This window comes from Rhipicephalus sanguineus, unplaced genomic scaffold (assembly GCF_013339695.2).
Source record: "Rhipicephalus sanguineus isolate Rsan-2018 unplaced genomic scaffold, BIME_Rsan_1.4 Seq551, whole genome shotgun sequence".
Classification (NCBI taxonomy): Eukaryota; Metazoa; Arthropoda; class Arachnida; order Ixodida; family Ixodidae; genus Rhipicephalus; species Rhipicephalus sanguineus.
In genome coordinates, this window is record NW_023615494.1 from 29,947 (window position 1) to 55,892 (window position 25,946).

Below are 25,946 nucleotides of genomic sequence, written 5' to 3' on the forward strand. Positions count from 1 at the left end.
GTTGGTCACGGGCCCAAAAGTTTCCTTAAACTGAGTCGTCAGTGGTCTAAAGCCATCAACGCTGATTTAGGTTGGCGTCAATTGGTGGTTCTTGCTTGCTAAGTTGTTTTTTACTTTTATATTTCGGCTACTTAGTTTATTTAAACTTTATTTTTCAGCCTTGTTGCACTTCGTTATGCCCTGTTTCACCTGTAATGCTCAGGAACACCAAAGGAAAGAAATGAAATGAACTTAGTTAATAACATAACGTGTGGAAACATGACATGACATGACAAGAACTTTATTTCAGTTCTGTGGAAACATAACTTTATTTTCTCTTGCCTGGAGGGGCTACGCATATGCTGATATTCTCTCCCATGTCCTTGCACAAAAACGCTGAAAAAATAATACAGAACAAAATGTGCAACTTAATAACGGTCTTTTTTTATCGCTGGTGATGTCTCGTTCTATCGAGATAGCAGTATTTGTAAATAAATAATAAATAAATATATTACATGCTGAAAGAAAGGTTCCTCAGAACTACTTCCTGCCAACGCGTCTCTTGTAAACTACGTCGAAAGTTCGTCATATTCCTGCCATGCAGCAGTATATGATCGTCTTGCAACCTGCAATAATTACCCTTGCTAGGCCAGCTCTGAGAACAAACATCGAGGGATGAATCAGATGCAGAAGACTCGTAGGTTAATCGGAACAAAACATCCAGTTTGCTACCGTATATAAGGGGTAAGGAAGGCAGTAGGCAAGAAAGAAAAGAACGAGAAAGAGAGAGACAAAACACATGCACAAATGCAGGTGTGATAGTCTTTCAACGAAGTGAGTAGCTCGTAGAAACTTGAGCAGCACCTTCGTCACTTTTTGATGTGAATTTCGAACATTACGGCATTCTGAGATCGACTCCTCAGAAAGCGGCTGGTCGTTGAGACATGCTCACACTACTGAGAGGGGCCTCTATGGGAGCTGTATAGTCAGGGCAGAGAGAGAGAGAGATAATATTCTTTAATGAAATGCCCGGAGAGGTTAGCCTGGTTTGTCGCCTGGCTTGCTACTCAGGTGTCGGGTGATTATGGTATATACAATGATCACATATACACCATATACACACAAATAGTACATACAGTCACAAACACACATATATACATAAGAAGAGTCCTTCACAGGCTTTGGTTAAGCTGAGTGTTCCTCAAAAACGCCAACAGCGCTTTTGTGCTGCGCATCGCACAACTGCTGTCTTGCCACGGGCCGAGAAGGTGCCGCAGCTTCAAGCTCGAGCCGCGTTGCGAATGAAGTGCCTCCTTCAGAATCTGTCGTTCTGCGTCGTAATGGGAACAGTTGCAGAGTACGTGGTTTAGGTCTTCCCGAGTGTTACATGTGGTGCAGTCAGGGCAGTGACAGAGGATGAGTTCAATGGCTTCCTCACTGCCGGAATATTGACATGCAGACCTGCCTGCCGTGCCAACGCGGCGAGCACGAACAAACCATGATAGCGAGCAGGACGGGTTTTAAATGCGGAGCATTTCTTAGTCGCACCTGCGGCGTCGGAGGCGCCGTCCACACCCCCACTGCGCATGCTCGGCTCGTCTCGTGCCGGCAGCAGGCCTCTCCTCTCCGCCCCTCCCTCGCTCCGTCCCTCCCTCCTCTCGATCGAACGCGGGCGGTGTGTATATAAGCGGCGGAGCACGCGTTCGGAATTCATTCAAGGGCGTCTTTTACTTGGCTTTAGCTTGACTTGACGCTTTGCTTGACTCGAGTAGATGCGATGGAAGCAACAGTACCTTCAATCAGCGTCCCACCACTCGTTGAAGGCAACGTTACCCAACCCTCACTGTCGTCGGCGTCAACAACAGCAAGCAACGCAGAAGACAAGGCTGCGAAGAGACGAGCATACGACGCTGAACGCAAGCGTTTGAAGCGAGCTGCGGACCCGGAACTTCGTGCACGCTGGAGCCGTTCAAGTCGTACTTGGTGTGCGCATCGTGTAACAATTAAGCATTCCCAAACCATACCCAATTACGCAACATTAATGCAATACCCCCCCCCCCCCCCACTCTGCGACGCATTTACTCGAGTTCCCCCCGTGGGAAGATGCGGGCGATTTTTTGTTTCACCGAACCCGGGAAATGCAGCGAAGAAGGGGCTCTTGGTAGCCGGGTGCGTCTTCCAAAAAAAAAACAGCAATGGTCGCCCATTCAGCGCTTTTAGTATTGGGCGAAGCTTTTACGCCTCATATATTGGCGTTGTAGGTGCGACAGAAAAAAAAGACTGCACCCGTGAGCGTACAGAAATGCGGGTGTACAAAAATAGGCCCTCGAAGGTACGCCGGTCACAAACATATTTGTATTTACCGTTAAAGGGGTCATGAACCACTTTTCCAAGTAATGATCTAATGGCCTCAGTATCGGAGTATACTGCCTCCCGAATCGATTGCCGCAAACATTTCTCGAATCCGTCAAGAATCAGCGGAGTTACGGGGGTTTGGCGCACGCTCCCAGCGCTTTCTCTCTTTTCTCGTGCCGACGAGCGCACTGGAAGCTAGACAGGGTGGGATGGCATGGGGGAAAGAAGTTACGCCAGCGCGCGTCATGAAACGCGATCGCTCTCCCGCTGTGATTCGCTTGCGCGAGTGCGGCTACCGTGTACTGAGGAGTGCGGCGCCGGCAAGTGGCGGCACCCTGCGGCAAGAAGCGCATCTGATCCGAACGCCGCTCTCGATTTACGTCGGCTATCGGCCAATAAGCATGCTATGTCTCTTGCGACGTACAGCGGACAGACGCCCCGCCCACCGACGAGAGTGAGAACCGGCCTCTGTTTGAAAAGAGGGTGCCTGGGGAAACGGCAACTTCGCGCTCCGCTTGTGGCCATTACGCGGCGCGCACGACTGTAATATTTGGCAGAGCAGTTCATAGCCGTGTCAGCTTTCCGCAGGATGTGTTTTTTCAATCAGCCCAAGGGGTGCTTCATGACCCCTTTAATTTACCGTTTTCCAATAATTGATGCTCTTTCGATCGTGGGCTTGTTGGTAAGCAGCCGTTTCTGATACGCAAAACTGTTTTTCTTTGTCGAGGTTATCGAGGTGCTTTGTCACTTCACTTTGCCACATTTAATTGTTGCCTGTAGATATGAACGCATGGCCGTCGTTGTTGCCTGTAGCAATTAAAGTGTTGCTCTGCTAAGCACGTGGATGAGTCCAATTCTTGGCATGGAGGAAGGAAACAATTAGAAGAGAGCATTGTGTAATGCGATAGAAAGAAAAAAATAAAGAAAAATAGTATACGTCAGACTCCCCTGCGACAAGCATGGCTTTCCCCATTTTCCCAGCGAAGGTAGCGGGATCGATTCCCGGCTACGATGGCCGCATTTCGATGAATACAATAATATCTCGGGTTTTACGTGCCAAAACCACGATATAGTTATGAAGCACGCCGTAGTGGAGGGCTCCGGAAATTTTGACCCCCTGGTGTTCTTTAACGTGCACTGACATCGCACAGTGCACGGGCCTCTAGCATTTCGCCGCCACAGGCCGCCGCGGCCGGGAACGAACCCGCGACCTTCAAATCAGCAGCCGAACACTGTAACCGCTACACCACCGTGGCGGACCGCATTTCGATGGAGTCGAAATGCAAGAGGCCCGTGTACCTTGATTTGGGTGCACATTAAAGAAAACCAGATGGTCAAAATTTCCGGAGCCCTCCAATACAGCGTCCCTCATAACCATATCGTAGTTTTGGCCCGTAAAACCCCAAAAATTATTATTATTACGCCCCACTTGCTCTATAGGTCAAGGGCCCCAGATTTTTTTTCCGAAGTCTCATTTAGTCACAGTTGCGCACACGGCGATCATATAAGAGGAAAATACAAGCGTCATCATCTCCAAAACAACATATAATAAAAAAAGTAACTGCTAGCGCGTGACTGGTCTTTAAGCTTGCCAAACATCGCTGGTGCCCTTCATACGTGCATGTAATTTATTAGTTAATGAGGCGAAATGCTTATATGTATCATGAGTCGAACAGCCTGGCGAAGTTGGCATCGACACTAATAGTAAAAGCAATGTATTAAAAATGTGCTCGTGGCATGTGAGCTGCACGCTCACTTCGTCTTTGCTAAAGCGCGAAGCCGAAGTGATAAAGAGGAAGCGCTATCTATCTATCTATCTATCTATCTATCTATCTATCTATCTATCTATCTATCTATCTATCTATCTATCTATCTATCTATCTATCTATCTATCTATCTATCTATCTATCTATCTATCTATCTATCTATCTATCTATCTATCTATCTATCTATCTATCTATCTATCTATCTATCTATCTATCTATCTATCTATCTATCTATCTATCTATCTATCTATCTCTATCTATCTATCTATCTATCTATCGTACCCTCAGGGTCATTACGGCATTCTGGACGGAAGTGGTTACAGCCAAAGCTAGTAAATTCAACATAGCGGAGTTAATAAAGGAACATAATAAGGATACAACAACGAATGGCGCCTAGATATACAATGTTAGCTATGGCATACGAGTATGCAATTTCAGAAATGTGGTGAAAATGATTCCTAAGTATAGAGCACTATTAGCTATGACGTTCTTGAGTAAGTGGTGATCAGCGTCGGTGACCGTCGAGGCAGGAAGGTGATTCTACTCATTGGAAGTGCGCGGTGTATGGTGAGAAGTGCATGACACAGAACAGGATTGGGACTCTGCCTTACGAAGTCCACAGTTTCTACCACAACTATGCGGGCTGTCCAGAGAGCCCGTGATGCGGCGGTGAGGCTATTCCTCCCCGTCCCCACGTGGCAGCGGCCCGCGGCGTTGCTCTAAAAGAGTAGCGTTTCCGAGGACACAAATAATGTTGTCCGTTCATCCGTCTGTCCGTCCGTCCGTCCATCCGTGCCAAATAGGGAGAAACAAATGTTTTTGTCTGGAGCTGGCGCCAGGCCGAGCTCTGATTGGGGGTAAGGGAGTGTAACGTCATCATCGCCCATCATTATCATCATCCTTTTTTCCAGCCACCGCGCTGCGGCTCTCGCGCAGCGCATACTGAGAGCTCGAGGCGCGACCCACAGAACGAGCTCACGGTCCTTGTCAGACTGGACTAAGCAGCCACCACCGCTCCACTTCGGCCGTTTCACTCCACTACGCCTCTCGCGACAGGCGTAGTGAGGGGCTGGCAAATCTCGTCTCCCGTTCCAGTAATATGACGTAGTCTGATGGTAGGTGCAGATTCCCTCTTCCGTTTTTTTTTTTTTTACGGGTTTGGGTGGACTTCAGGGTCCGGATGGAAAGACATCGGACATGAAAATTAAAGCGCTCATTCCCAGGGATACACTCATACCCAGGCACCCACGTGATAGTCACGGGATGCGCAAGCGAAGGAATATTTCGTAAAATGTGTAGGTGAGGCTAACGTTGGCACATAATGGGTAAACGTTGCTGCATACATAGGGTTGGTGTAGTACCATATCGGAAACACATTAGTCTAACTCACAGAGCTTTAGTAAAGCCAACACATAAATAATGTGAAATAAATAACTAAATAAATAAATTGAGTTGACTTCCTTTGTGGTCTTTCCACCTTTCAAGGTTTTCTTTTCTTTCTTTCTTGCTCTTTGGCTGCGTCCCCTCCCTTCATTATCTCTCTGTCGTCAGTTTTGAGCACAGGCATTTAAAAATAAACACAAATAACATTTTTAAGCAATTGTTCACAGTAACTTGAAAGATCGGGTATTTTTACGAAGGATGCACATAGTCGCGTGAAAACGTTGGATACTGGTGCTTCTGACAGTTATGTTGTTTTAGAAACGCAATTTCAAGAAACAAGCGTCAGAAACATTTAATTGAAGAATTGTTAAAACTCATGTACAAAAAAATAGCGTTCAATTTTAAACTATTTTACTCCTCTACTATGTGTGAATTCCAATGCTACACTCATTTTCAGCTTATGCCTTCTTTAAAAAAAAGTAGGACACACTCTGGGCATGCGTTTATATGTATCAGACTCGCGCGTGAAATAGATTTGTTGGAATGCCGCCCACGTAGTCATGATTTTGTTTATTTTGTGCGTTGTGAGTGCCTTATTAACCGCAATGATGTCTTATCATTACGAAGAATTCCGTGGACCCATGTACAAGAACGTTCAGCGTGGATTGCTATTATCCAGCATAAATGCGGGTTGGAGAAACATTGATCACAAAGACAGCAATGATCAGTGTGTTAAACACCGCAAAAATAAAGACAAAATTTTTCTACACTCGAAACTGAGGAGACAAGAAAGATGCATGTGCAAGAAAAGACAAGAGCGTACAGAATCAGCATATGCGCAAAGGTAGTATGGCGATTAGCAAAATTTAAATTCGCATGGCGGTAACGACATTCAACTTACGTAACTTGCAGGGGCAATGACCAAGGTACACGTCGGCATAGTCAGGAGCTTTAGCGTTGGAGCATGGTTTACCAATTTCATTTAACGGCTCACATGTGTTGTGTTCGCCGTTTCTCACGCAACACTTTGTGTCCTGTGAATTGCACTGCTGTGAACTCTCGCATTCGTCGTTGCTTGTTCCTCCCCACTCTATAGTGTCCTAAAGAAAAACAGCATCATGCTGAAACTCACTCGAAAACATAAATGCATGGTTGCACCTTATTGCATCCTCTATACTATACCATCAAAGGTGGTACACTAAACGAGGCTTGATGCTTTTTTATGCGGTCTGTTTATTAATTAACTTATTTATTTATTTATTCATTTATTTATTTATTTATTTATTATTTCATTTCATTTTCCATCTATGTGTTTGTTTTCTGCGTGTTTATCAAGAGAAGACCTCACAGAGTTAACTGAACAAGTGATCTACAAGAAACTGCAATTTTTACAGTTAACATTTTTACCTAATGTTTTCGTATAATCAGAAATGTACTAAGTTTATCGAGGTAACAATGGTCCTCGACGTAACAGAAGCAGATTAAGCCGCAAACCTCGCGCGGTTATGCAGCTAAGCGGCGATCAGCTGTGCAATTATTATTTTTTTTTTTGGATCTAACTGCGAAAAAATCTCGCTGCACTTTTTTTCAATACATTTAGATTTAAAGCGAAAGCGCTGCATCGTACTTATGATATATACCCTCAATGGTTGTTGTTCCTTGCGAAAATTGTCTGAAATTGGCTTCATTTCTTAAGAATTCAGGAATGATGTTCCCGATTTTTATTTCCAAAAACGGAGGTATAATTTGTGAAAGGTGTTTACTAGATGTATTAAGCGACAAAAATTGCCCAATTATTCGCTGGTTCAACAGTACCCCTCCATGATCCTTCAACGAAATTTTTCGGAATTCATGAAAATAACATAGCAACCTAACAGATACTTAGAACTATTCACCGTAAAGAATAAAACATTGTAAATACCGAACGCGGACAATTGAGAGAAATACGAACACCCTTTGTTTTGTCCGTCTTTGGCTGTTGCGCTGTTTCAAACTTACGATGAATGCTAATCAACTGACCCAACTTACCATCTTGAAGCGTATACTACACTGCTTAAAACTGCTTAATACACTGTAACTCTCCGCTTTGCACATTCCAACACATACTATTTGCGGTGGCACATCGCTGAATTTACGCACTGCTCAGCGAGCATTTCGCACGCCGAACCTAGTTCGCTCTCGCTTTTTCGTTCTTCACGTTACGTTATGGCGCTTAATGTGTTCACGCAAGCGTGGGACATTGTGACGTTTCGGCACCAACTGTGTCACTACTGGCTTGGTCACCTCATACACTGCTACTAATTATAAGACTTGATGCACGAGCATAGCATACGACCGAGACACCTGACTGAAAAGGAGCTCTCATATTCTGTTCGTTTCATTCTTTTACAATTCGTTTACGTTTACAAACACTATACACGAACACTTGCGATAATCTGTCTTTTCCTTGTCCACCCCCCCACCCCTTCCTTTTCTTTATGTCCCGTACTATGCGCCAGAAGCATATTAAACAAACTTGGGCACAAACTATAACCCAAGAACGAGTTCGTTTGGAGCCAGCGGCTAACTGCCGGCTCATTAAACAATAAACTTTCGTTTAGAACATAGATATACAAATAAAAAATTCGGCAGATCCCACGCGTTGTGGGAATCGGTTTCATGCGAAGCAGTCAGCGAGTACTTATATGCTGTATTTTATGACTTTCAGCCAAGCGTTACGAAGTGGAACGACGTGTTTTTGTAAGTGTAGTAGCTGTGTGCACATCGTGGGCTTACCTGTCACGTCGACAACGACAACACTGGCGTTTAAAGGGTAACTTATGGTGCTACGTAACGTCAGCCCTCACGTTAGAGTGCATACGTCAGTATTACACAAACTAAGTGCACTTTATGGTGCAATAATGTGAATATCAAACGTAACTTTCGTTAATGTATTACTCAGGGGACGGACTTCCATATAGCTTGCTGAATCATTCGAATACAAATGTAATGTTTATTAGGCTGCTGTAAAAGCGGAGCCAACACTGGAACCGCCGGCGTTAAACTGATATGACGCCTGTATCGTAGGAGTTCATGTATAGCGTTTATTTCTTTCTTGTAAAATAAGATAGCCAGCACCACAACCACAATCGACGTTGCACCGACATTACGCCTGCATAGGCTGTTTTTTCAAATCAGTTTATAGACCTGGCGTGGCTCTGTAGTAGAATACTTGTTTGCCACGCGGAATGCTTGGGTTCGATTCCTGCTGGGATTGTAATTTGTATTATTTCCATTCGTCGGGTCAACGATGTCGGTTTTTCTTAACACTCTCGCATTTAAATTACCAATGTCTGTTCTCGCTGTTCCTGGGTAGATATGAACTGTCAATCACCCGTGGCGCATACCCGTACACCGCGGCCCGTGGTAAACGGGTATGTGCCACACGTGTCTGGAGGAAAGGGTTTGACGACCGTACGCGACAGAATTTTCAATTTATTCATGTCATGACCCGACAGTCTTATTCGTCATATCCTGTTACCCGCCCATGTCAATTTTGGTCTACACCAAGTTAAGGAGGCGATCATGAGAGTATCCAGACGTATGCGGCTAGATAGATAGATATGTAGATAGGAACGCTCAAAGTGCTAAATGTTTGCTAAGAAATGCTTCGCATTTAATAAGAAAGCCAACAGAATAACCATTGAACTATGAATACTTTTTACACAAAGGAATGCTGTATAATAACAAAAATGTGTGCAATAAAAGAGAGACAAAGAGAAAACAAATAAAACAAAATTCGGCAGATCTCACGCACTGTGAGAATTGATGTAATGCGAAGCAGCCAGCAAAGATCTGCATACATCGCCTTGTTTGTCATTGAGCCAAATGAAATCATTCATGCTATGGCATCTAGTCCACCATATATCGCATGTTTGCCATGCAGGCATGCATGCACAATCTAGTATACACCATGCCAATGAAACGTATATTCTGGTATATACAATACATGACCTGTCGTTTATGTTCATCACGCACTCGTGTCATGCCATACCAATTTTGGTATATATCACGTTAACAAAACGGCCGGAAGCACACCATGATAGTGGCATCTAAATCATACCGTACATGGCATGCATAACATGATTCGCATGTTAAGACCTCTCATGTATGTTCGTCATACAGTGACATCGCGCAATATCAATTTTGGTGTATATCAAACGAGCGAAACGGCCGCGAGTGCACCACGAGTATAGCATGTAAATCATGCCATACATGACATGCATGTCATGATTTTCATGTTAACACCTTTCATTTACGTTCGTCATACAGTCGCTTCGCGCAATACCAATTTTGGTGTATATCAAGCTAGCGAAACGGCCGTGAATGCACCATGAGCGCGGCATGTAAATCATGACATACATCACATCATGTCACGGTTTTCATGTTACCACCTGTTATTCATGTTCGTAATACAGTCGCGTCACGCAATACCAATTTTGGTATATATCAAGCTAGGAAAACGGCCGCGAATGTATCATGAGTGTGGCTTGCAAATCATGTCGTACATGACCTGCATGTCATGTTTCCATCTTACCACCTCTCATTTACGTTCGTCATGCAGTCGCGTCGTGCAATACCAATTTTGGTGTATACCATGCAAGCGAAACGACCACGAATGCGCCATGACCATGACATGTAAATCATGTCGTACATGTCATGCATGTCATGATTTTCATGTTACCATGTGTCAGTTACGTTCGTCATACACTCGCTGCGCGCAATAGCAATTTTGGTGTACATCAAGCTAGCGAAGCGGCCGCGAATGCATCATGAGCGTGGCATGTAAATCATGACATACATGACATGCATGTCATGGTTTTCATCTTACCAACTGTTATTCATGTTCTTCATACAGTCACTTCGCGCAATACCAATTTTGGTGTATATCAATCTACTTAAACGGCCGCTAGCGCACCATGAGCGTGGCATGTAAATCAGGTTGTACATGACTTGCACGTCATGATTTTCACGTTACCACGTGTCAGTTATGTTCGTCATACAGAAATGTTTCGTCACAACAGTTTTCGTATATATATCTTCACTTAAACGGCCGCGAGCGCCCAGAGACCATGTCATGTAAATCATCCTGCACATGACATGCGCGCCATGATTTGCATATTAGGACCAGTCATTATGTTCGTCATGAATTCTTGTCACGCCGTACCAATTTTGGTGTATATGAAGTTAACGGAACGGCCGCAAGAGCCTAAGGTCGTGGAACGTAAATCATGCTGTTCATGACATGCGTGTCATGATTTTCATGATATGACCTGTCATTTATGTTCGCAATAAGGCCATGTTATGACACACCAATTTTGGTATACATCCGATTAACGAAACGGCCAGGAGAGCACAAAGTCGTAGGCGGCTAGATAGATAGATAGATAGATAGATAGATAGATAGATAGATAGATAGATAGATAGATAGATAGATAGATAGATAGATAGATAGATAGATAGATAGATAGATAGATAGATAGATAGATAGATAGATAGATAGATAGATAGATAGATAGATAGATAGATAGATAGATAGATAGATAGATAGATAGATAGATAGATAGATAGATAGATAGATAGATAGATAGATAGATAGATAGATACGCTCAAAGTCGCAGAATTTCGCTAAGAAATGCATTTAAAAAAGCAGAGAGGTCAATCAGACCGGCGTTCAATTTGACACCTTGCACCCCGAGCGAAGGAATGGGGATTAGAAACAAAGATAAATAGTTTAATTGACAAACGTGGCAACCTAGCGATGTCCAGGAGTGAAAAGAAATAACCATGGGCGCTGCCTTGAGGTGCCAGCCACTATTTGGTAGCATCGACATTTCAAGAAAGAGCAGAAACGGAAGTGTGCGGGAGGTCGGTGGAGAGTGCACACTTGCCACCCCGTAACTGACGCCCCTGGGCACAACAGGTCCTGCTTAGTCACAGTTGTTACTTTTGCGTTATGTACAGTTGAAGTTTACGCACTACAAGGCCTGGTGGACAAGACCAAGTCAGCAGTAAAGGCACAGGTCTTCCTGACTAGGAAGGCCGTCTATCATTTTTGGGTGAAACGTATGCTACTACTAAAGTTTTCTATAATTTGTTGCAGCAATAGTTATTTGCAGACTAGTTGGTTCTTACTGAAATCTATAATTTCTGTACAAGCAGAAAGAAGGAAGAAAGGAGACAGGATAGATTTATCCTGTCTCCCCTTTCCCTTCTTTCTGCTTACGCAGCAAGTCCACTTTTCTATAATGTTTGTTCTCTCTCTTATTTATTTCTTTTCTCTAGTCATAGTCACCATTCTCAATAACTTTCATGGCCTGACGTCCGCTAAAAATTGCCCCAACGGGTAAGCACTAAGTAACGCATCTGACGGTATACACCTCGATATAACGGTCTCTAGGCGACCGTTCGCGTTCCTCAAGCGCAATCAGAATCTACGCAAAGCCATGTGATATACTAGTCTACTATGCGCATAATTCGACTCAACTATCCGAGTATTCGCGATGTGTTTCCCACTTACGTAATCTCCGTCAGTACCGTCGCACCTGACAGTCGTGTAAGTCGCACACAGAACAACGGTGACCAAGAATATAGCGCCGAGGTTCATACTGATGGCAGACACGAGGATATCCAACGAGTCAGAACCGAAAGTCTACCGAGTCTCTACATTCTCAACGCTTTATGAACAAATGCTTATTCACGTTAACTTGTTTAGAAAACCGAAAAGTGATGTCAGCGCATATGATCGTTCTGAATGCATTTTCGTCGTGGCAAGAAAAAAGAAGTCAGGAAACAGTCTTTGTTCTCAGTGCCAGAATGTAAATGTAATTTTATTCTTCAAGGTGTGCGTGAGAGCTGCAGAGCATGACACTTGCAAGTAAACAGTGAGGTTCATTCTTTCTCGGCCAACGTGGTCAAGAGAGACGCGTGTTGCGAGAGGCGCCTTTGTTAACCTTTTGATGCACCGGAGTCTGCTAGCACTTCGTCCTTGTCAGTTGACAGAACAATATATGCACTGCACGTTTTCTCCTTTGAGATGTATGCATAGCAATCGAGCAAAAGGAGCAAGTGCGACCAAAAAGAAAAGATTATAAATATCAGGGCATTTATGCCGACACTATACGGTCATGTATAGTGTCGGCATAGAACAACGACCGTTGTTTCAGTAAATGGCAGGCATCCATTCGTAAGGTATATTTTAATAGTTAGATAACTGCTTCCAGATGTCTAAAGCGTGACTTTGATAAAAAATTGTACCATATCCACGAAGTGAATGACGTTAAAGGAGCTTTCTCGGAGATAATCGGTTAAACCGTGAATGCTCCGTACAATTCCTCTACTGTCATATAAAGACATGACACGTTGTTATGGTAGCGATTGTGCTCAGGTTGTTTTCGAAACACAAGCGGTCGCAGACCTTGCAGCTGTGGCCGAACGTGTGGTCGAGGAAATCGCGCTTGAAGCGCGCGTCGGCGCCACCAACTTCAGGTAGTAACCGCGTCCGGCGCTTGGCCGCTGCATCCCGCGCCCGTACGTCCTCGAAGTTCTCCTGCCGCCGCTTCCGCGCTGCTTCGGCTTCGCGGGCTTCTATCTCGGGGTCCGCACGACGCTGACGTCTCTCTTCGGCCTCGCGAGCTCTCACCGCAGGGTCTTGACGGCGAGCCCGCAATGCTGCTTCCTTGCGAGCGCTCCGTTCCCCTGCCTTGCCTTCTTCGTTCATGTTGTTAGTATCGAAGCGCACTGACTGACGACTGTCGAAAGAGAGAGGAGGCGCGCAGTTGTGGCCCTCTAGCGGTCTCCTTTCAAGCTAGAGCACGCGCCGGAGTGGAGCGAGCGCCGCTTCCTACAGTTGGCTATGCTATATGTGGTTTTGCCTGCGTTAATATCATCATCATGCAAGGCGCTCGAAGAACAAGAGGAAGAAGACTTCTGTTTCGCGCGAGCGTGCGCTGATATGGCTAGCCCGGCTACTACGGTTATATTCAAGCCCCGAGCATAAGGAGGAATCTCCTAAAAGAGAGCTAGGTCCTTCGTATATGCACGAGGAAATGACGTAAGAAGTGGTACCTGCTATGACAACTCCTCCGGGCAGGGTTCTGTTTGGTGTCACAGAAGTCTGTTGCCAGACTTGGGGGTATTTGCCCCTGCGGTTCCAGTGTTCCCGTAAGGTTGCTGTGCAATCCGCCGGCAGGCGCTTTGCCTGGCTTCGAGAGACGGTTTCAACGCTATAGACATCGATGGTTTCGCACAAACGGGAGTACATTATTTTCCTGTTGCGGGAGTACATTATTTTCCTGTTTTCCTGCGCCCTTCAGGCGCGGAAATCTAATCGTGGCTTCGCCCTCGCTTCGCGAGTGCGGCCATTTCGCTAACGCTCAATGGCCGGTTGGCAGGGTCTCGGTCACGCGCTACTGGCCGCTATCGCGGCCACGCGCTGTTTAGCCCGCGCGCCTGCCCCGAAGGGGCAGGCGTGCGTCCGTGGTGTGCCCGTGTCACTGGGGCGCACGTAACACAGGAAATTTAGACAGGAAATTTACGGGAAAGCTGGAACTTTAGGGGCAAATTTAGCCGCCAAATCTAGCGGCAGTCTGGCAACATTGACCCCCGAGTCTGGCAACAGACTTCTGCGACACCAAACTACACCCTGCGTATACAGAGTGATACAAGTTTTCGTGACGTATGTCGCATGTGACCGCAATTTAATGGAAACTACTACTACCGTGACGCCACGGCAACCATGCATGGTGTGCAGCGTGCTATTCGCGGCTCCTACAGTGCCGTTTGAGATACGCGGTCCGGCACAGACCCACTACACTGGCTAACAACGTAATAAAAATTTCAGCTCCGCCTACCGCCACCGCTGTCTCTCGCGTAAATGTTCCATTCAATAGCGCTTACTCATTTTCATGACGTCAGTCACTTCTCGTGTGTTCGAGATAGTTGACTTTCGCATACAGACGCCCGTTTGTGTCGCTGGTTTTGGGTCAGAAATTTGAACGTCCTGGTAAATTTCGTCAGGGATTGTGACATAGCTACTCAGCCACACTTAAGGGGAAGGACTGTTGCGAAGTGCCCACTGCGCCATAATTCTGTTTTGCGAATTGGCAAAGTACCCACTACGCGTCCGTAAAGCAACACGCCTACTTGCGCAGCTGCGCAGTTTGTTGATGCTGCTGCTGATGATGATTAACTATGCCTGAACTATTTGTAATGGGCGGGCCTTTAAACCACCATCTAACTCATTGAGTAGTTCGCGTGTTTTGACGCCTGGCGCAGTTCTAAGCTCCTGCCACGCAATATTACACGCGTTAAGAAGACTGCTCGCACAACATGGCATTCGTATACGATTTTTTTTTAACAATTTCAAGCACTGGTATGGCTCTGTGGTAGAGCTCCCGCTTGCCACGCAGAACACCTGGGTTCCATTCCCACTCGAACCGAATATTTTTATTTATTTGCATATATAGTCAACGGTAAAGGGAAGACGCCGACAAGAAAGGACTTCAAAATAACAAACGTTTCGGCTCCCGTATGGCGGCCTTGTTCACAATCAAGATTGTGTACAAGGCCCCCGCACGGGAGCCGAAACGTCTATTACTTTACAGTTCTTTTCAGTCGGTCTCTTCCTTTTACCGTTGACTATGAGCATTCCCGACCAGACGAGTTTTCGTCAAACTCTTGATTGCATTATTTGCATATATCTCGAATTTTCGGTCACGGACAACGCGGATTTTTTGCTCACAACCAACGGCGCCGAACCCAACACCCGAATTTCTGCGAAACGAGCTCTTTAACGTTATCGCTTTAAAATGCCTCTGCATTTTAAAGCGACGCCCCTAATCCCCCTGTGCGCACTCCTACGGTTGTATCTATTCTAATACGATAGATTTCCTTTATGACTTCGTGATACCAATTGATGGATGACAATGTTTTACTTTCGTGTCTTGGAAGCCCAACAGTTGCCTGTACCTTGAGGCGGTCCGAAGAAGCCAGTTGCGATTGCATCAAGTCTTTAACTGCGCGGTACAATGTCGGGGTTTGACATTGTTCTTTGAAGGTACTCTTTATACGTCTGCACTGTATACTTGTTAGGGCGCTTATTCTTTCGAATTCTTTCAAATTCTGTTTCAGCATTGCTTTCCAGCTGTTTTGAGAGTTAAAAACAAGAGTCATTTCGTTTCCTGGTGTCCCCACCTATTGTATAGCCTAATTGCATTAAGTAAGCATTCTCTTGCAAATGATAGTTTTTCTATTCCGTTCCTTGTGCGGTTTCAAGAGTCGCTCCTCCCATTCTCAGCACACAGTGTACGCGTCTTTGTATTCTCATCTTCAAAGCTGCTCTAAACCACATCAAAATTGTTTACGAAGCGCACTGCAAACATCATTTCAGATTTCATTTGGGTGAAACTAAGTATCTCGACCATAAGGTGAATGTCCCGTAAAGCCCTAACAGTGTCTACTACGCGTCTAGGCTGCTTCTTTAAGACTATTCCGAACAGCATCGTAATTATTGCTGCCAAGCTTTGTTACTAACTTCATTTTGTTAAAGCGAACGTCTAAGCGATTAGGCCTTAAAAGAATGGCCTTGAAAAGCCTTAACAAGATATGTTTCACCTCTAGGCTGCATCCTGCCTGTCGTGAGACCGCAAATAAAAGCAACGAGCGACGCCTGACACTGAGAGCTTGAAAGTGATATAGCAATAAATGCATGCTTCACTGAAGCTCCCAATGTGCTCGCTGAGTCTGCATTTTTCTATTTTGGAAGCAATAGAACAAAACCGATAACAGACAGGAAAACTGAAAAAAAAAAGTCACGGGCCAGAATAGCTATTGCTTGAAATAAAATATTTTGCCGTAAAGTAGTGGCATTTCCTGAAGACATTCCTGAAGGGGGTTTTTCTTTTTGTTTTGTTTTTTTTCGCTGTAGAGAAACACCCGTTCACAGAAATAAGCCGTGTCTTTTAATACGTCATTTGTTAAATGAGTGCGACATGACATTTGCAACTTGTCATTTTCTTTTACTTCATTTTAGTTTTCCGCGAAATGATGGTTCAGACCAACTAACCCCTAGAACAATCGTTCACGACTGTCTGAACGCTCTGCTACAATTCTTGTTTCTATGAAGCCGCTTCGGCTTCGCTGCCTAGATATTAAGAATTCTATTTTTTGTTTATTTAGTGCTACCGACGTCTGAAGACCTAACTGTGAGAGTTAGGAATGGAAATTTTTAGCGTGAGTGCACCCTCGCACGAGTTATGAAACCTAAACAAGTTGGAAGTTGGAAACAAGCTGGAATAAATTGGAAGGAGTAGTAGTAGTAGTTGTTGTAGTAGTAAAAACATTTATTGCCTATATAACGTTTCTGGGCAAATAGGTGGGGTCCTCAGTCCAGGGCTCCACTGGCCATGGTGGCTCGCTGGGCTTGGTCGAGCAGAGCCAGCCTAGCAAGCCAGCTCTCCCACTGCCTTGATCGAGATTGTGTCCCCAAAAGAGGAGAATTGACGTTTGGGGGCCGCGATTGGCATTCCCACGTAATATGGGCGAGAGTTGGCCGTTCTCCACACCACGGATAGCTGCGAGCGTACATACGGTGTATGTGGTGTTGTCTTTGTAAGTGAGGGTAAGTGTTGGTTTGCACTCGACGCCACTCTCGCGCCTGTTCTCCGGTAAGATCCGGATGGGGATAATTGTATTTTTGCCGTTCTCACTCTTCGATTTTTGAGGATGTCGCGTGGGGGTTTTAGGGGTTCCTCGAGGGTTGCGACCGGTGCTCGGATGCTTAATTCGCGAGCAAGCCGGTCGGCCCTTTAGTTGCCCTCGAGTCCCGCATGCGCAGGGCACCAAAGTATTGCATGTGAAATGAGTAGTTGTTCACCTAGGATTCTTATTGCCATCCTTGAAACAACCTAGAAACAAACTACCATCACCTAGCTAAAGCCTGGAAACAACCTAGAAGCAACCTAGGAACAACCTAGCATCGCCTGGCTATAGGCCAGCAACAACCTAGAAGCAGCCTAGAAACATCCTATCATCCCCTATAGCTAAAGCCTAGCAAGAACCTACAAGCAACCAGATTGGACTTCAGAATTTAGTTGCCCTCAAGTCCCGCATGCGCAGGGCACCAAAGTATTGCATGTGAATTGAGGAGTTGTTCGCCTAGGATTCTTATTGCCATCCTTGGTATTGCCCCAGCCTGAAACATACGGCAAGTCGATTGAGAGTCGGTAATCACAAGGACCGACTCTCCTTTTTGTTCTGCACATCTGATCGCCATAGCAACCGCCTCCGTTTCGGCCGTACTGACTGTTGTAGTTTTTATAGAAGCCGCCACGTTTGCAGCTCCGTTTGTTGCAACAATGGTGTAACGGTTGCCGTGCAGTTTGCAGGCGTCAGTGCAAAAGACTGTTGGGTTATCCCCATAACGCTTCTGTAGTGTTCGAACCCTGGCTTGCCGTCTGCCTGGGTGATACTTCGCGCTCATATTCTTGGGGATGGGGGATGCCATGATTTGGGCCCTGATGGTGTTCGGTAATAAGTATGTCTCCTCGCCGGCGTGCTGAGGTCTTAAAGGGTAGCCAACCTGCTTGAGCAAAGTAGCTGCACAACACCGTAAACACATACTTTGGCATACAAAAAAAAAGCAGACGACGTGTACATCGAAGAACTGTCGAAGAATAGAAAGAAACAAACATTTTATGGCATTATCGCCCATAACGCTTACACAACACGACACAAGTGTTTTATTTTTCTTTCAAAATCTAGAATGCCACGTTCCGGCATAACATCTGAACCAGTGAGTTCTAGTCTCTGATTAATCGCAAGAAAATATATATTTTTTAAGAGGTTACGCACACGATATTGTTTTCAGGTCGTGCTTACATAACTATGTACAGTCTGCCGTACTTAAAAAGTGTGAGAAAGGCGTATTTCAGGATTAATGTTAAAATACTAATAATAATATCCGGGCTTTAACGTCCCAAAACCACGATATGATTATGAGAGACGCCGTACTAGAGGGCTCCGGAAATTTTGACTGCCTGGGGTTCTTCAACGTGCACCTAAATCTAAGTACACGGGCCTCAAACATTTTCGCCTCCATTGAAAATGCAGCCGCCGCGGCCGGGATTCGATCCCGCGACCTTCGGGTCAGCAGTCGAGCGCCATAACCACTAGACCACCGTGGCGGGGCGATGTTAATAAAATGCTGAAGTGTGTGAGGCAAGCAAATAAACTTAAGTCTGGCTCTACACCGTTCTAAAATTGGAACGTTGTCGCTGTATTCACCAATGTTGAAGGGAAATCAATATTGTCGTGGGCGTCACAGATTAGGTACAGACCTGGCAGTAATGAAATAAGAGTAATGACATTACATAATTAGTAGTTTTAACTGTTAATGTCTCACGGCCCAAAACCACGATGTGATTACGCTGTAATGGAAGGCTACAGAAATTTCGACCACATGTGGTTCTTTAACGTGCACCTAAATCTAAGTACACGGGCCTCAAGCATTTTCGCTTCCATTGAAAATGCGACCGCCGCGGCCGGGAGACCTTCGGATCAGCAGTCGAGGTAATGAGACTACAATAATTTAATTACTTTTTGCTGTAATCAGTGAAGTAATTAATTACTTTTGTAGGCTGGTAATTTAGTAATACAATGCATTACCTCGAGCGACTAAATTGAGAAAAATTACTCATTACTTTCCCGGTAACTTCCAACTAAAATATAGCATGTTCGCTTTCCTTATGCCATCCAAAATTGACCAAGAAAGGAAAGAAACATAGCAAAGACTAGTTAATATGAATGCCAAACCTTAAGCGCGAAAACGAGGCAGGCCCACAGAAAAGCCGCGTAGCAACCAAACTCGAAGCCTTCAATGGTGAATTTGTGGAAAGTCACGGCCATCGAAAGTAATGATAATTGATGGTGTTTTAAGTCCCAAAACCACGATATCATTATGAGAGCTGCCATAGAGGAGGGCTCCCGAAATGTCTATCACGTAGTGTTCTTCAACGCGCACCTTAATCTAATGACACGGGCCTCTAGCGTTTCACCTCCACCGAATTAAGGCCGCCGTAGGGATTTGATCACGCGACCTTCGGGTCAGCAGTAGAGCGCCATAACCACTAGACCACCGCGGCGGCGTCCCTCGAAACTACAGCCTGTGATGAACTTCAGATAATGTAATTTCATAGTAATTTCATTGCTTTTCAAAAGGAATTCTAATGGAATGCCATTACTTACAGCCAGCTATAACTTGTGGTGTAACTTAATTACTTTTCATGAGTAATATTGCGATCTTTGATTAAGTAGGACTATTAAAGTGAAAGGTATACCATCACTGCATACTGCCAGTTCTAAGACATGGGGCTGAAACATGGAGGATAACAAAGCAACTAGAGAAAAAGTTGAGGACCCAGCAGCGGGCAGTCGAACGAAAAAATGATGGGGGTAACATTAAGAGATTGGAGGATGGCAGAATCGGCCAGGGAACTGCAGCAGATATCCTAGTTGACATCAAGCGAGAGAGATGGACCTGGGCTTGCCACGTAATGTGTAGGACAGACAATCGGTGGGCATCAAGATCAACAGAACGGCTACCAAGGCATGGGGAACGCAGTCAAGGAAGGCAGAGTTAGATGGAGTGACGAAATCGAGAAGTTCGTAGTGGTAAAATGGAATACCTCGCACAGCAAATGGTAAACGGGTCATCACTGGGAGAGGAATTCGTCCCGAAGTTTACATAAACAGGCTGACAATTATGGCGATGATCACTATGCCTGAAGGCAAGCTTTGGAAATTGAAAAAAAAAAGTAGAACTTGTTGCTGTGCGAGCTCGTTGACATCTAAGAGACTTGAGGAAGAAAGAGCAGATCGAAAGCAACAGCTTATAGCTCCCGACTGGTTGTTTGTTACTCTTTCTTCCTCAACCCTTTGTCTCTTGTTCGGGCTAAGACGTCATGGATTATTTGCACTGCCGTCCGTTGACGTCTCTCGCAAGGCTTCAAAGATTTCAAAAATGTCGCTGGCGTCAATGACATCTCCAGGGGACATACCCTGTTCGAATATTTGTCAACACTTCCGGCCGCAATGACTCAGTCTTTAATCTATCTAGACTCCATGTTTACTCCACCTCGACTCCATCTTGACTCTCTCTTTACTCCATCTTGACTGCATCTTGACTCCGTCTTTACTCCATCTTGTGTGCATCTATAAGTCTCTAATCCATCTAGACGGCATCTGGTCTCCAATTTGACTCCATATTGACTTTGACCTTACTCCATCTTTACACCAGCTTGACAACATTTTGACTCCGCCTTTAATTCATCTTGACTACACCTTGATTCCTATTTGACTCCATACTGACTCCGTCATTACTCCGTGTTTCCTACACTTTGACTCATTCTTGACTCCCAATCGTCATTCCCAAGTATTTATACTCGTCGTCACTAATCCAGGAGTTTTTAGTTCAGCGTATACAAAAATGTGAAATAACTTATCTGCGATTCGCGTAAGCACGAATTAGGTCATGTTTAATTTTATCGCCCAGGTTTTCCACCTGTCAGCGGTAAAGCTACGTTGTTTTGAAACCAGTCGTGGCCTTTCTTACAATGATCTGACTCGTGGAAAATGGATTCGCTCCTAAAAAAAGATCGCTTAAAGTTCATACATTGATTGTCACAGGTACTGCTGTTATTGAGAATTCCAGACGCTAGCCATGCCGGAATCAAAGTGCACTGCACTGCTGTTTATTTTCGTCGTCTACAGGCTTTGTTAAATGACGTCGGAAATTGTTTCGCTGTGTAGTGACGTACCTTTAGTGTAGTCGACACCACGCAGCTGTGGCATTTCGAAACTAACTTAACATTAAATCGAAATATGCTTTGTAACATTCACATTTAGGGCCTCGTACAGAGCGACTCTGCACGAGGCCTTCTGCTATCATCTATCATCCCTCTGTAAAACAAGCATCCCTCATTGCAACAGTATCTTTTACTTGTAAGAAACATGTAATGCTGCTTTTATAGCTTTCAATATTGTGATTGCAAATCGAATCTGCAGTATCCCGCAAGGTGGCGGAATGGTTAAAGAAGGAAAATTGGGTGGTTGCCAATAATCCTTCCGCCACCTTTAGGGATTCCGCAGATCCGATTGGCAGTATTCTGTGTCCATGTGCTTCAAGTTGTCGATGAATTAGCCCTCTCGCTGCCAATTGCTAGCTTCCTGGTTAGCTCATTTGGCAGAACGACCGCGCGGAAAGGCGTTGGTAGAAATAACAGCAAACAGTAGATGAAAAAGAATAGAAAGGAGACCATAGAACAGAAAGGAGATATTGCAAAACAAGTTAATCACAAGAAAAAATAAAAGTGTACAAAATATCACATAATCACTCTTAAAGAACAGAAAACAACACAAAATAACAGAAAAGATCAGATAAACATACACTCTTAGAAAAAAAGTTAGTAAATGGTTAGTAAATGCTTGTATTTACTACTGTCGATCGTATTTTACTGCCTTCGCGAAATCTGTTTACTAGCCAGCAGTTAGTAAAAATCGTAAAGTGCTGCCTTCACTAACAAGAAAGTTTACTTGGTGTTTTCAACTAAGTAACTACTAGCCACCCACGTTACCAGATCTTTGGTAGATGAGCAGTATACCTTCCGTAATCATGATGGTGTTTAGCAAAGTTTAAACAAACTTTAATTTTATTGATTACCTTGGAATTAAAATTTCGTGCTACATGATGGCACGCATATAAGCAAATATAAGGGCACATGATAATACGTAGAAAACATCAATTATTCTTCTAAATTCTATGGTTGCTAACCAGTACACGATGTGCCATCCCAAAGTAGGAGCATAAATAGTCTTCAAGCCGCTGCTAGAGTAGATATATCCTCTACGTAAAGGTCTTGCTATTCTGTGTGTGCGCTTGCGTGTGTGTTCCAATTCGTGATCAATTTGGGCCTCTATGTATGTTGCTGTGATGTGGACTTACCATAGTAATTACATGAAGTAATTAGCGGCCAGTAGTCAATGTACGAGGACAATGCCACTTCGTTTTTTAAAATCGTTTAGGTACTTTTGCAATAGAATCATCTTGATATGGCAACTCACACGCACGTGTAAACAAAATAGGCGTAAACCTCTAATTGGCTCAATGTAGTAGAGTTAATACGGTTAGTAAGTTGCTAGCGCGGTTACTAACAACTTAGTAATGGACTAGCCATTCGAGTTAGTACTATTCACTCACTAACGACGTAGCAAGCCCCGCCACGGTGGTCTAGTGGTTATGGCGTTCGACTACTGGCCCGAAGGTCGCGGGATCGAATCCCGGCCGCGGCGGCTGCATTTTCGATGGAGGCGAAAATGTCTGAGGCCCGTGTACTTAGATTTAAGTGCACGTTAAAGAACCCCAGGTGGTCGAAATTTCCGGAGCCTTCCACTACGGCGTCTCTCATAATCATATCGTGGTTTTGGGACGTTAAACCCTAGATATTATTATTAACGAGGTAGCAAGTTCCACTAACCTGCATTTTACTACATTCACTTACTAAGAGGCTAGTGTATTTTGTGACAAGTAAACGGTTAGTATTTAGTTAGTGAATATGCCGACCTTTTTTTGAGTGTAAGATAAACCCAAGGGAAATATATAGGCAGTGGATCTTGACCTGCAATGCAGTGCCACTGGGAGATTTCTCTTGTGTGTAGTTGAACAATAAAGACTCGCAGCGTACATGTTAACTAAAAGCGGACTGCGCGTCTCTGCGTCCAATCTTTCTTCTGTCTCTCATTGGCCATTAGCACCGATTTTGATGTGGGAAGCGCTGACGCACACTGCATGCTTCGCCCCTCCACAGGTTTCACGTTAGCGGAGCTGAAACACCTTTCCCTACATGCTTCGCCCCTCCGCATTTTTTCATATCTCTTTTTTGTCTCTGGTTCTTTCTATTTCGTTCTTTTTCTCCCTATTTCTTTATCTCTTTTCTCGCTCTTTCTCTTTTTTTCTCTTTCTTGGCATTTTTCTCTCTCCTTCTCTATTTGTCTCTTCCTGTTTCTTTCTATATCTCTCTCTCACTCTTCACTGTTAAAAGTACGCCACGACCCGGCCAGAAGGAAATGCGATGCGCGTCGTGCCTCCCTTCAGCCCGGCCGTGGTAGCTGACGGGGCGAGCCTAAAGGCCCGAACACACGTACGCGTTGCAGCGCGTCAACGCGCGACTTTTTGACGCGGCGCCGCGCCCTCTCTCTATGGAGAGGGAGGGCGCGCGGCTACGCGAAGCTGCGCGCCCTCCCTCTCCATAGAGAGAGGGCGCGGCGCCGCGTCAAAAAGTCACGCGTTGACGCGCTGCAACGCGTACGTGTGTTCGGGCCTTAAGCGGAGTACGTGAGCTTGGCGAAGCAGGCGAGCGTCGCAGAGCAGAGGCCGTTCATGATGATGATACTTTCCGCAAACGCGAACCGAGGGTTTGCTGAGCTTAAACGGGTCCGCTGTTTTAAAAAAAGCTTTAAGGAGGACTCCCTGCTATTTGTGCTTACAGAACAATGTTAGAGCAGTTAGAAACCTACAAGCAACCAGATAAGGGTTCAGAATCGTGGAACTTCGATATTTCGAAACTTGCACGACCTAATGCAAGCTTTGCCATTTTTTTTTTTCAGTGCGTAAGAAGACTGGACACTGCAAGAAACTGTGTTCGTTCTGTGTGTTTCTTCCTGTATCCCGTTCACTACATGCAGAGAAAAGCACGTTTTTCTAACAACACTTCTTTAGATGCGAAGCATCTAAATATTGCGCAGCGCAGTAAGGGTGGTGGTGTGCGGCGTGACCACCCTTACTGCGCATGCGCGAACCCTCTCCACACACCTCCTCTCCCACTTTCTCACTCTCCCACATTACCCCTCTCCCCTTCCCTCTCCACTTCCCCTCTCCCCTCCCCTCTACCACATTCCCCTCTTCCCTTCCCCCTCTCCCCTTCAACTCTCCCACTTTCTACCTCTCTACTTCCCCTCCCTCTCTCTCCCCTCCCCCTCTGAAACGCGGGCTCGACATGCCGAAACGCTGCTTCGCATCGTTAGCGGAGATGTGATTTGTCATGTTGTATTTAAAATTGTTATGCACACAGATGATTCATCCACTGAGCCTGGATTTTTGCCTAAAGAAATACATTCTAATCTACTAACAACAGAAAAAGCGTGGGATTTTCTTTGGGAGGAACATTTCTTTCGGCCAGAATTGTCGCGCAATTTCGAGGAGTAAAATTTGAAAGAATATCGCCTAAATTTAGGGTTTTTTAACGCTACTACACCTCCTGCAAATGTCCTTATATAATAAATAAATTTAGTTTTTTTACAGTTTCTCATTTCTCTTTGTGTGTAGTGTCCTGGAGCCGTATTCAGAAAAACGCCTCACGCTAATAACTTTCGTAAGAGAAAGTTTCAGCCAAACACGATGTATCATTAGCGAAGCCGGCTGACCAATGGAAAAACGCACTTGCGAGAGAGGAGTTTTGTTAATTCGGCATCTTGGCATTAAAAAGTGAAATACGCTGTAATCTTCAATAAGGAGTTGATTTCAGCCCGCCCTGTCTATACTCACCCACGTGACAGCGAGTGCATTGCAGACCACCAAGCGCGTGAAACTAACTATGCCTCCCATATGCTCTCCAAGCCGATTTGTCGGGAAAGAAATTACAGTAATTAAATCACTTTTAGTTGCAATTAGTAATAAAACAAATTAATACAAGCGAGCAATCTAAACAAAATTACTCACTACTTTCCAAATTACTTTTGACTAAAATAGATAACCACGCGTCCCTTATAGCACATAACATTTCAACGAAAAAATCTAGAAAAAATAACAAAGACAATCTAATCTGAGTGCCAAACCTCAAGAGCGGGAAAAATGCAACAAAAATGTCTCATATTTCAATGCATGTATGCTGCAAATAAAGTGCACATGAGTTGGTGCATGAGTGATGAACTTTGTTACGGTAACTTCAAAAGTAACTTAATTACTTTTCGAAAGTGTTCGTGGTCGCGCAACTATAAATTTTACTGATTTTCGAAAGTAATAGTGATGTAATGCCATTAATTTCGGTCAGCCGCAATTTGTATTGTAACTTAATTGCATTTAAGCATATTTTAGTAAAGTAATTAGCAATGTAATTTAATTATCTTTCGGGAGTAATCTTGCATTCCCTGGCTCCTAGATACATGCCATACGCTCACTTTCCGCAAAAATAATCTACCCAAAGCAACGTATCACTTCGAGTTACAAACTGCCTTACTTACGTCTTCATCGTCGGTGCCCTTCACGGTCTCGTGGGTCGTAAACATAATCATGGCCGCAAGAAATGTCGCTCGAATGTTCATTCTAACTGATGATCTGCCCACGGTCTACCCACGAGTCAGAATAGAATGTCT

At 44.7% G+C, this 25,946-nt stretch overlaps 1 protein-coding gene across 1 annotated transcript; it reads right to left on the reverse strand.

Moving 5' to 3' along the window:
• Window positions 1–213: 213 nt before the first annotated feature.
• LOC119377709 (uncharacterized) lies at window positions 214–25,946 on the reverse strand. Its single transcript, XM_037647057.2, has 3 exons — window positions 25,815–25,946; window positions 6,385–6,583; window positions 214–375 (listed from the first exon to the last, which is right to left on the reverse strand). Exons 1-3 carry the CDS (start codon window positions 25,893–25,895, stop codon window positions 308–310), a joined length of 348 nt encoding a protein of 115 aa, XP_037502985.1. The 5' UTR covers window positions 25,896–25,946; the 3' UTR covers window positions 214–307.

What these genes read in the sequence shown, in the direction of transcription:
- LOC119377709 (XM_037647057.2), bottom strand. Translation starts at nt 25,895, where the DNA reads ATGAACATTCGAGCGACATTTCTTGCGGCCATGATTATGTTTACGACC. An exon ending in AGGGCACCGACGATGAAGAC is followed by an intron (nt 6,584 to 25,814) that starts GTAAGTAAGGCA and finishes GTTTTTCTTTAG; the next exon opens with GACACTATAGAGTGGGGAGG. An exon ending in TCATTGCCCCTGCAAGTTAC is followed by an intron (nt 376 to 6,384) that starts GTAAGTTGAATG and finishes TTATTTTTTCAG; the next exon opens with CGTTTTTGTGCAAGGACATG.